Source organism: Rana temporaria, chromosome 4 (genome assembly GCF_905171775.1).
Source record: "Rana temporaria chromosome 4, aRanTem1.1, whole genome shotgun sequence".
Taxonomy (NCBI): Eukaryota; Metazoa; Chordata; class Amphibia; order Anura; family Ranidae; genus Rana; species Rana temporaria.
In genome coordinates this window covers 370,826,981-370,839,237 of record NC_053492.1, presented here as the reverse complement: position 1 = coordinate 370,839,237, position 12,257 = coordinate 370,826,981, and the positions used below count along the sequence as shown (strand labels likewise).

The 12,257-nt window shown below is 44.8% G+C and overlaps 1 protein-coding gene across 1 annotated transcript in view; it reads left to right on the top strand.

Moving 5' to 3' along the window:
* Nucleotides 1-12,257, top strand: part of TULP4 (TUB like protein 4) — a 197,404-nt gene that overhangs the window by 90,973 nt on the left and 94,174 nt on the right. The window contains exon 3 of the mRNA XM_040350948.1: nucleotides 293-421. Within this exon, the coding sequence (XP_040206882.1) occupies nucleotides 293-421 (129 nt within the window). The remainder of the gene's footprint in view (nucleotides 1-292; nucleotides 422-12,257) is intronic.

Here is a 12,257-nt window from a genome sequence, read left to right as displayed (position 1 = left end):
AAGGGCATGCCCCCCAAACCCCCTTGCCTAACCTACAGTTAATAAACTAAAGATTTCCTGCATATAGGCTTACTTACATTGGAGTGGAGTCAATGTGATAATTCATCAAGCTCTCTTGGAATTGTTTTCTGCATATCTTTAAACCGCACACATTTTGTATGCAGTGATAAAAGGTTGACAGTTTCAACTTGGAAAGATAAATTAGAAGTTAATGAATCATAACAAGTGTAGATATATTAGGATCATGCAGCCTTTGGTAATGTTGATTGATCTTGTTTGTGTTGTTTTTCAGGTGGTGTTAGTGAGATGGAACGAGCCATTCCAAAAGCTGGCAACGTGCGATGCAGATGGAGGGATATTTGTATGGATCCAATATGAAGGCAGATGGTCTGTGGAACTGGTCAATGATCGGGGAGCACAGGTGGGCAGCACACTGGAACTCTTGTGGATGAATGTGTCATGTTACTTTATTTTACTACTTTACAATAAATGAGCTTTTAATTGTATTTTGGCTAATTCTATAAATGAGCTTTTACATTATATCATTTTGGTGTGTGCAGATTTGTTGTATTGTCTATATTGTTAAAAAAAAGTGTGCTTTTTTGTAGTTACATAATTTTCCTTATTTGTTTTTTAATCAATTTAGTGCTCTTATCCCTTGTGTTTGAATAGGTAGACATACATAAAACTAGGGCTGCAACTAACGATTATTTTCATAATCGATTAGTTGGCCGATTATTGTTTCGATTAATCGGATAATAGCCTTAAAAAAATAAATAAAAATGTTTTATTTTTTTTCGGGCCAATTTGTTGTTGGGCAGATTACAAAACACAAATTGCCGCAAAAACACATTCTGCAGCTTCTCCATTGAAGTATATTGAACCAAAAAAAAAAAAAAAAAATAGCACCGTTTTGTGTTAAAAAATCCTTGCCTTTTCCAAATACGCAGCAGCTGAAAAAAAATCATGGGTGTGAAATTGTGTCCCATAGGAAAACATGTAAATGAACTGTAGTGCGTTTCTTCAAAAAGCACCAAAAAACAGAGGTGTGACCCCAACCCTGAGATGTTTAGTAACATAATGGGGTAAAAAAAACAAAAATAAGTACAAAAAGAGCAAATAATCGCTACTGTAAGGGGTTCATTTTTTTACTGTGGGTCAGTGAAAGTAATATTTACAGTAGTGATTTGCTTTTTTGTACTATAAAGGGCTAATTTTTTTTTTTTAACCCCATTATGTTACTGGCCGATTAATCGATTTTGAAAATTGTAATCGATTAATTTCATAATCGATTAGTTGTCGATTAATCGATTAGTTGTTTCGGCCCTACATAAAACAAACCTGTGTGTTCCCATGTTTGGCAGGTTTAGTTAGTGAGCCCCCAAAACTACACATAAAAAAATTAGCCAAATGAACTAGCATTTTCATGTATAGAGACTCGAATGATTAATTCTCCTTCCCCCTACATAATTGCACTGATGCTTTAGCCTCATGCACACAATGAGAATATATAATTGATGATAAATTATTATATATTTTTTTTTGCATGCTAGTCTCATATCGTAAATGAAGAGATTACTAAAGTTCTGACATTTTTAGTACCATACAACTTCAGAAGTGATGTAATGTGTTGTGTTGAATCGTACGAGGGGCATTCAAGGCAAACCGGGACTTTTGAGTTTATATAATGTAATCAATTTCAAGAAGTGGAAACTGCGTTTATTTTTCGACATGCTTCCCTGCTACATTTATACACGTATCCCAGCGTTAAACCAGTTCCGGACCGCCCACCAAACTTATACTGCAGCCAGGGCCGCCATCAGGAATTATGGGGCCCCTAACACAGCTTCAGGCATGGGCCCCCTGGAGTAGAGAACTGGGGGGGGGGGGGGTGCTGCCACATGAAATTGAGAAGGGGGGGCCCTTTACAAAAAAAAAGAAGAAATATAGAAAAATATATATAAAAAAGGGGGCCCTTAATAAAAACAAAAAAAGAAATAAAAAATATAATTTAATATATATATATTTTTTTAAAGAAATTACAAAAAAAAAAAGGGGGGTTGCCAATCCGGGACCTCTGGACTCTTTAATAAAAAATAAATTAAAAAAAATATATAAAAAAAATTAAAATAAACATTTATAAAAAAAAAAAGGGGGGGTTGACATCCAGGGCCCTGGGGACCTCTGAGCCTTTTAATTAAATATATATATATATATATATATATATATATATATATATATATATATATATATATATATATATATATATATATATATATATATATATATATATATATATATATATATATATATATATATAAATAAGAAATAAAATAATATAAAAAAAAAAAAAAAATTATATGAAAAAAGGGGGGTTGCCCTGGGGACCTCTGGACCTCTAAAAAAAAAAATTAAAAAAAATTGGCCCTTTAATAAAAAATAAAATAAAAATATATTTAAAAAAATAGATATTTTTTCTAAAAAATAAATAAAAGGGGCTTCCGGGCCCCTGGGGACTTCCGGACCCCTAAAAAAAAAAAATAATAATAATATTTTTTTTTTTTTTAAAAGGGGGTTTCCATCCGGGCCCCTGGGGACCTCCGGGCCCCTTACAGGTGTACTGCCTGTACCCCCCTGATGGCGGCCCTGACTGCAGCAACCTGTACGTTGTAAGCGCTCCCTGGTCTGGCCCCCCCTCAATTGTTCTCGGGAATGACAGAACGGCGGTCTGCCTATGCAAACAAGGCAGACTTTCATTCTGTCACTAAGAGAGTGCTCTGTGATTCCTAGTATTCAGGAACACAGATCTCTTGTCCAGTGTCAGCATCCCCCACACAGTTGGTAAACACACCCAGAGAACACATGTTAAAGGGGTTTTAAAGGTTCATGGTTTTTCACCTTAATGCATCCTTTGCATTAAGGTGAAAAAACACCTCGCTGTCATGCCCCCCCCCCCCCAGCCCCCCTGTTTTACTTACCTGAGCCTGTTCACCTGCTGTGCGTGTCCTCTTCTCCACGGAGTATGGCCATTGATTGGATAGATTGATAGCAGCGCAGCCATTGCCTCCCGCTGCTGTCAATCACATCCAATGACACGGCCGCCGGGGGCGGGGGCCGAGCCATACACTTGGCTCTATGGACGCCAAGTGTATGACACAGGAGCGCACCCAAAAGCTAACTCCCTTGGGAAAGAACTTCCCAGAGGGGGTTATCTTTAGCGGGGGGAGGTGCAGAGACAGCCGCCGTGGGACCCCAGAACAGGAGGATTGGGGCCACTCTGTGCAAAACAAACTGCACAGTGGAGGTAAGTATGACATGTTTGTGATTTTTTTTTTCCTCTTCTGTTCATGGACAGACACAGCAGCAATTGACCTTAGGGTATTATCCTCCCTTTTAGGAGATTGACTAGGCAGAAAAACAGCATGTTAAGTGTTAAACACTCCACACAGCATAGTACCTCCCAGGGGGCGGTTCCCCCGGGTACATCCCCCATTCTCTGTGCTGTAGCCTCAGTTTTTTTCTCCCTAGCAAGGAGATGACATGGCTCCTCTGGGCCCATGTGCTCTGAGGTCTTTTTTTGCAATTTTCTTGCTTTTCTTTTTTGTTTTTCCTGCATTTTTGGATCCTGAGATCTACAATCAACTGCCGACTGGGTGACAGGCTGGATCCTCGATCCTTGTAGTCCCCCCAAGTTCGGCCATCGAGCCAGCCTTTAGCTACGCGCTGGGCCGTCCACGACATGCCTCGTTGCTCCACGGGTGGTCAGTGAGCTATACGCTCCAGGGCACACATATGGCCGGGCTCTATGTCCGTGTCACAGTGTGTCGGGCCGACAGCCATGCCATAACTGCGTGGACGTTGGTTCTGTCCGGGATGCCTCCAGCCGGTGGTCACAGGACGGGTAAGTAGCAGTCCCCTTGCTTTGGCGGGGTCGTGCGGCTGGTGCATTCCTGGGGAGGTCGATCGGGGGTCCGCCCTGCTTTCCTCTCCCTCCTTCCCCGCGTTCTGGGTGGTCGGCTGTGAGGTGGGGGGTCCGCCTGGGGGGCTCCATCCTGTGGCTGGGGGCTGTGTCTGCTATCGGGGGTGCTGTTTTACTGCCATGTGTGCGGAGGGGGGCCTTCTGTGTGTTTTTCACTGTGTCACTGTGTGTGTGTTTTTACTGTGCATCACGGCCGCCATTTTAGCGGCGCCCGTCGCCTTTATTCGAGTTCGGTGGCCATTTTCTTGTAGCCCACATGCTCTATTTGCATGTCGGTGGCCATTTTGGATGGGGTTTTTGCCTCTAGTGGCTAGAATAATGGCGTGAACGGCACACTTCCTAAGGGATGGCACAGCACGGACAGCGCTCTGGGGCAGACAGCAGCAGTACAGCCTGGTCGGGTGGTGAGTCCTCTGGGGGGTCCCCTGTTCTCTGCTGCGGCCGGGTGGGTGGCCTGTGGATCTTGCCTTGCAGTCTAATGCCGCGTACACACCATCACTTTATGTGATGAAAAAAAATGACGTTTTTAAAAACGTCACTTTAATTGACTGTGTGTGGGGGAAAACGTTGTTTTATGTCTTGTAAAAAAACGACCAAAAAAAATTGAAGCATGCTTCAATTTTATGTGTCGTTTTTTCAAAAGTGCACTTTTTACTTCACAGAAATTGACCGTGTGTAGCAAAAAACGTCGTTTTCTAAGACGTTTTTCATCCACGCATGCCCAGAAGCTACTTATGAAGCAAGCTTCAATGGTAAAACGTGGTGGAACGTAACCTCACTTTGCAAGATCATTGTGAGAAAACGATGGTGTGTAGGCAACTTCGTCTTTGAAAATTGAAGTTTCAAAAACTTCGTTTTTTACTTCACAGAAAGTGTCGTTTTTTTTCATCACATAAAGTGATGGTGTGTACGCGGCATTAGGGTGGCTATTGGGTGGGTCAGCATGGCGTCCGAACCGGATGCTTCTCCCCCAGACATGCCGGAATTAACCCTTAGTGCCCCTGTTCCTGCGGCCTCTGTGGATGCTATGACGGCAGTCCTTGAGGCATTTGTTGCCAGGATTGAAGCGGCGCGTGGCCAGAGGGGGGGTAAAAAGCGCCTGCCTTCTTCTGGGGATGCCTCTGACATGGAATCTGCCCTGCTACTGCTTCCGCCCCTGGTTCTGAGGTGTCAGAGGATGCAGGCCTAGTCCACACGGACAGTGAGGATGACTCTGCATCAGGGTCAGCGCATGATAGGGCGTTAGTGGGAACTCTTATCACTGCGGTGCGGGATACTCAAAAAATTGAGGATTCGGCGGAGACATCAGAGATGTCAGTTCCTTTTGGGTTTCCGCAAGCCGACCCGCACTGCAAAAGTGTTTCCTTGTGTTCCTTATCTGAAAAGATTTTTGTACAAGGAATGGGGTCGGCTGCAAAAAAAATTTCTTTTCCGAAATGCTTTGCGGTCCATTACCCTTTTGAGGAGGACTTCCTGAAAAAGTGGACATCTCCTCCGTCAGTGGACCCCCCTGTGTCTAGACTGAACAAGGCTACCATGTTACCTGTGGAAGGGGCTCCCGCTTTCAAGGACCCCACAGATAGGAGAGCTGAGGCTGTGGCCCGCTCCATGTTCACAGTGGTGGGGTCGGCGGTGAGACTGGTCTTGGCTGGGGCTCTAGTGTCACTACCGAACGGGCAAAGTTGTTGCTTCAGGAGTTGGAGGAGCATGGTGCACCTTCGGACTGTGCCGCCCAGTTGGTGCAGGGCCTAAAATTTGTCTGTGAGTCGGCCCTGGATACGCTTCCCTTGCTCTCCAGGGCCTCGGCCTACGCGGTGGTGTTGCGCCGCCTTGTCTGGCTGAAGTGTTGGTCTGCAGGCCAGTCTTCAAAGAAGGCCTTGGTGGATTTGCCCTTTATGGGTGAACGGCTTTTTTGGGCGTCTCTGGATGACAACATAAAAGATGCCACGGAAGGTAAGAGCACTCTGCACAATCTGGTAAAGGGAATGAGCCTTGCTGTATGCAGGGGCCCTCCTTTACCGCCCCCAATAATTTGTTTCATCCGCCCGGTGCGGCAGGTAAATGTTCCCAGGGCGCTAAGGCGCCCGCTGAAGGGCAGAAGCGCCCCTGATTCCGCAAGCCTGCGGAAAAGCCTGCTTCCGCATGAAGGTCTGCCCCCGCCCGTCTCTCGGGTGGGGGGCCGGCTTCGCAAATTCGCGGCTCGGTGGAGGTCTCTTCTTTCCGACCGGTGGGTTTGCGAATCAGTTTACTCGGGGTACAAGATAGAGTTTCTCTCTTGTCCGCCAAAAACAGATTTTTTCCTTCCAACCTCTAGCTTCCTCCGGGTTGTTAGCAGGCCCTGTTTGGGGCTGTTAAGGATCTGCTGGTCAGGGGAGTGATCGTGCCGGTTCCTTTACTGGAACGGTTTCAGGGGTTTTACTTCAATCTGTTTGTAGTCCCCAAGAAGGAAAGGGTCCGTCCAATCCTGTATCTCAAGGCCCTCAACTGTTTTGTCAAAGTGCAAAAGTTCAGGATGCAGTCGGTTCGCTCTGTAGTGGCGGCCTTCCATCAGGGGGATTTTCTGGCGTCCTTGGATATTAAGGACGCGTACCTGCATATCCCCATATGCGCAAAGCACCAGAGTTTTCTGCTCTTTGCGGTCGGGGGGGGCCACTTTCAATTTGTGGCCCTCCCTTTCGGCCTGGCTTCGGCGCCAAGGGTTTTCACCAAGGTGCTTTCTGCGATTCTGGCCCTGCTTAGGCAGCGCGGGATTGCTGTTGTGGGATACCTGGACGATCTTCTTCTGAGAGCTTCTTCTAGCTCAGAGTTAGAGGTGGATGTGTCTATCACCTGCCAGACCCTCCGGGAATTTGGTTGGCTGCTAATTGTTCAGAAGTCAGTGTTGGTACCGTCTCAGCGTCTGGAATACCTGGGGTTGGTCCCGTCCATGAACGGAAGAGAAAATAGGATTTTTGTACTCGCCGTAAAATCCATTTCTCTGAGTTCATGGACGGACACAGCACCCACCCCTCCTTTGTTCGTACTGCTTGTTTACGAACTGAGGCTGCAGAACAGAGAATGGGGGATGTACCCGGGGGAACCGCCCCCTGGGAGGTACTATGCTGTGTGGAGTGTTTAACACTTAACATGCTGTTTTTCTGCCTAGTCAATCTCCTAAAAGGGAGGATAATACCCTAAGGTCAATTGCTGCTGTGTCCATCCATGAACTCAGAGAAATGGATTTTAAGGTGAGTTCAAAAATCATATATTTTTTTTTAATCTAACCTATACTGCCCATTTAACCCTTTTATTGCCCCTGATGTTAACCCCTTCCCTGCCAGTGTCATTTATACTGTTTGTCCACTGCAATGTCACAGTCCCACTAAAAATCACTGATCTCCCCCCATTACTAGTAAAAAAGTCCCTAAATCTATCCCATTGTTTGTGGATGCAAACTGTTGTGCAAACCAATCAATATACAACATAAACTGATGAAGAAATTAGATTTTTTTACATATTTTTGCTGGATATGTTTTATAGCAGAAAGTAAAACAAATTTATTTTTTTTCCAAAATTGTTGCTAATTGTTTTATAGTGCAAAAAAAAAAAAGGGGTGATCGAATATCACCAAAAAAAACTCTACTTGTGGGAAAAAAGGACATCAATTTTGTTTGGATTCAACATCACACAACCATGCCAGGGTGGATTTGATTTAAAGCGGTGGTTCACCCTCCTTCACATCATTAGACCATTACATTCGGCATCGTAGCGCGAGCTACGGTATGCCGGTCTTAAATTTTTAATCCCCGTACTCACTGTGCTATCGATGATTGAAGAATCCGACTCTCGCGGGGAATGGGCGTGCCTATGGAGAGGGAGGATGATTGACGGCCGGCTCTGGCACGTCACGCTCCCCGAAGACAGCCGGAGTAGGTCTCGGCTATTCACGGCGCCTGCGCACAGGCTATGCGCAGGCGCCGTGAATAGCCAAGCCTATTTCGGCTATTTCCGGAGAAGCGTGACGTGCCAGGGCCGGCCGTCAATCACCTTCTCTCACCATAGGAACGCCCATTCCCCGGAATCTTCAATGAGCCATAGCACAGTGAGTACGGGGATAAAAAATGTAAGACCGGCATACCGTAGCTCGCGCTACGATGCCGAATGTAATGGTCTAATAAAAAAAAACATTTTTTTTTTTTTTTTAACAGGGTGAACCCCCGCTTTAAATCAAGTTGATTTTAATCACAATTTAAATCACTAGTAAAATAACTTGTTTTAAATCAACTCAAATTAAATCATAATTTTTAAAGAGCAACTGTCACCTCCTCTGACCCGCTGTTGACTCACGATGGTCTCATTCGCATTAATGGAACGATTGGTGATGCGGCAGTGACGCCGCAGGTGAGTGGGTGTCCGCTAACAGGCGCTGCCATGATGGATCTGAAATGACAGATGCTCTTTAAATGTAAAGACCTTATTCTGTCTGGAAGTTAGAATCTTTAATATTTGCAAACAAAATGAAGGTTTCCTATTTAGTATAATAAACTGTCAGATTAGTAAAACAAAGATATCGGAACCGATTCAATCATACAGTTTAAAGTGTACATAGATTTGTAAAACAATGGGATAAAGGAATATTCCTGAACTTTGTTTTATGTCATGGTTATAGTAAAATTGTGTGAATGCATCAATGCAGTACATGTTATCTCAGCTAGCAGAGCTTGGATTCATTGAATGAGTTTACTAAATATTTATATATTGCAGGATATACAGCCTCATTTTACATAGCTAATCTCCATTTAATGCTGAATAAATGAAATGACTAATGCATCTTAAATAGAAAACTTTTCAGATAGATATTTACTCCAAAAGCATTTTATTAAAATAAATTTGATCAAAGTCAAAAAAATCTATTTAAATCCAAAAAATCTGATTAAAAAAATTGTTCGTTAAAGTAATGCAGTGCCCTATCGCAAAAAATGGCCTGGTCATTAGAGGGAGTAAATCCTTCCAGGGCTGAAGTGGTTAACCAATGCCTGGAAATCTTTGGCATAGAAAGATTTGTCAGTACGTCTGAACCATCCTAGGACAGCCTGCTTCACTTGTCATCAGTGCTGAGATGCAAAACTCCGAGAAATTATTTTAGGGGTCCAAACAGGTGGAAGTCACTTTGAGTAAAGTCCAGACTGTGAGGGGATGTGGCAATACCTCCTAGTTGAGTTGCTGTAATGTGCACGTAGTGTGATGACCAGTATGAGCTTGTGCTTTGTCCTGGAGAAACACCCTTGGTGATCAAACCAGGCCATTTTTTCCCACAGACGCACATCACTCAGAACACAACAGTAATATTCACTGTTGATAGTGGCACCACAGGATAGGAAATCCACTGCTTTGGTGCTCGTTTTGATTCTGGAGTGAAATGTGCCCAGGTTTTGTCACATGTAATGATACAACCCAGAAAATCCTGACCTTCCCTGTCAAAATGCCTCTTTAGCGCAGTGCAGATTTCAACTCTTTTGTGCCGGCCAAAAGCAGAAAGCTGTCTTGGTACCCGGCGTACGCTAACGTTTTGAAAATGCAAATGTTTGTGAATGATTGTGTTCACTGTTCCCACAAAAAGATTTGTCATGACAGGTTATGCATTGATTATCCAGGATCAGGCGTTCCAACCGCTAATTGTTCACAGGAATGACTGCTGTGGACTAAGAACTACCATGGCTGGGACCATCACTGACGGACGTACGACCATTTTTTAAATGTTTACACCATTTAAATGTCTTACTGCGTCTGGGTGTCTCCTCACCATACTATGCTTGAAGTCTTCTGTAGATGTCTGCGGGTTTTACATCTTTGTTCATAAGAAACTTCATCATCAAGTGCTGTTTCATGCACGCACGAACACTGTTGTCTGCCATCTTGATTAACGGTCTCTAGACTGGCCCTTGACTTGTGTGCCACCTATCACTAATAGGACACATTTGCCACTTACTAATGTGTGTAATACCTCCACGCTAGCACCTTTTTTTTGTAGACCTACCCCCGCAGGAGCCGCTGGTTAGATTGGGTCGGCATGTTAGGTTACCTATGTGATATGTCTAGGGATGATGATGATGATGATGAAAGCAAATGACGGAATGTCCAAACAGCAGAGTGTCGTTTTCTGTGCTTTTATTCTTGCCCAACACGGCAAACAATTAACTTTAGGTAGATAGAGATAGGTTGGTGAAAGGAGAACTTGCAGACTCAGGCCTATGGATGGCAGAAACAATCCTGCTTCCAATGGGACTCTAAGGCCCTGTACACGCGGTCAGTCCATCCGATGAGAACAGTCCTCATCGGTTAACCGATGAAGCTGACTGATGATCTGATGTGCCTACACACCAGTTTAAAAACCGATTGAGTCCAATGCGGTGACGTAAAACACAACAACGTGCTGAGAAAAATGAAGTTCAATGCTTCCAAGCATGCGTCGACTTGATTCTGAGCATGCACAGGTTTTGAACCGATGCTTTTGCGTACTAACTGTCGGTTTTGACCGATCGGTTAGGCGTCCATCTGTTCAATTTTAAAGCAAGTTCTACATTTTTCGACCGAAGGATAACGGACCGATGGGGCCCACACACGGTCTGACAAGTCAGAACGGGACCTCTGCCACAGGTCCCTTCTCCAGAACATAGATAGTGAGGTAAATCCTCCTTGGTAGGTTAGTGCCTGAATCTCCCTCAGGTAGTCTCTCAAATGGTCACCAACTGACAGGTTGCCATCAAACAAACTGTCAGTGTCCACTCCCCTCGATCCCCGATGGTTTGTCTAGGCCCTGTTGGATCACCTGCCTCCGGGTTCACCTCAGACTGACTCCCCATTGAACAGCACAACTCGCTTGGGATCTTCTTCAGAATTCTGGGGACCCAGTGGATGACTGGGGCCCCGCCATAGCTTCAATTGCTCCGGGCCCTGAGGGCCCAGAGCCGAGAACTCCACGTAGCACGTGCGCCCCAGCCTGGTGTAGGCCATATCGCCGGGGCCCGTGATGTGCACGCACCCTGAAGGTGGGTGCCGCACCCGGAACCTGGAACAGAACACCCTAGAACATGGCGTCCGCTCTAGAAGTACCCTCCCCCAGCATGCCCCGCGAGGGAGAAACTCCTCTCCTCCTCCAAAATTAATATTAAAAGAGTTAAAATTCAGCCCCCCAAAACAGTTTGTTTCTCATTTGGCCCCCCTGGGAAAATGTATTGCCCACTCCTGATCTAGCCTATGCTTTGGGCGGCACAGGATTTAAAGCACATCTAATGCATAAAAAACGCCTTTTCTTTAGTTTTGGATTAAAGCGGAGTTCCACCCAAAAGTGGAACTTCTGCTTGTTCGTCTCCCCCCCCCCCCCTCAGGTACCACATTTGGCACCTTTCAGGGGGAAGGGGGTGACGGCTGCACCCGACAGCCGATCCGAGGAACGGCTGTGGTGCTAACAATGCGGGCACCCTGGACAGGTAAGTGTCTGTCTATATATTAAAAGTCAGCAGCTGCAGGATTTTGTAGCTGCTGACGTTTTTCAAGGGGTGGACGGACCTCCTCTTTGAGGCTCCATGCACACTGGACTTAAAAAACGTTGATTCTACAGGCGTTTTTTTCTCCTGCCTCTAGAAGCACTTCTATTGTGCTCTGTGTCTTTGCACATTATTGACTGCTACAGGCGTTTTCTGTCAGGGACGTTCAGAGGCAGGGAAAAAAACCCTTCTCTATCGCGTTTCCTGGAGGAGTTTAGGAGCTGTAAAAATGTCAGTCTCTCCTAAACTCCTCTTATGTCTTCTGAACGTCAAGTGCCAACGTTGTTTTAGGTGTGTTGTGGGAGTAAAAACTTTTGCAGAGGGGAGTGTAGTGCAAAAAACGCCTATAAACTAAACTCTCATAGACTCGCCTAAACTTTGTACAATATGCTTTCATTTTGCGTCTTTTATGCCACGTTTTTCAAGCTAAAAACGTTGAAGTTTTTTCTGCTCCTAGTGTGCATGGAGCCTTAGTAGGAAGGGTTATAAATCATGAAATTTGAGGGGAAATGCTATATTCATAGTTGTCATTGGAGCAGGATTAGAGAAAACGGTTTCCAATAGGGACAATTTTTGTGGTTTACTCGCTATGAAGAAATCTCCACTCATTTGGTAAATTGAAAAAGATGGATTTTTAACCCTTTCCTAGCTAAAAAAAAAAAGTTTGGATTTTAGATCTACAAAGCACTTAACATCATCCAGCACTTCTTGCAGACTCTTCGGAGATTGGCACATCAGCAGAACAGTGTTTT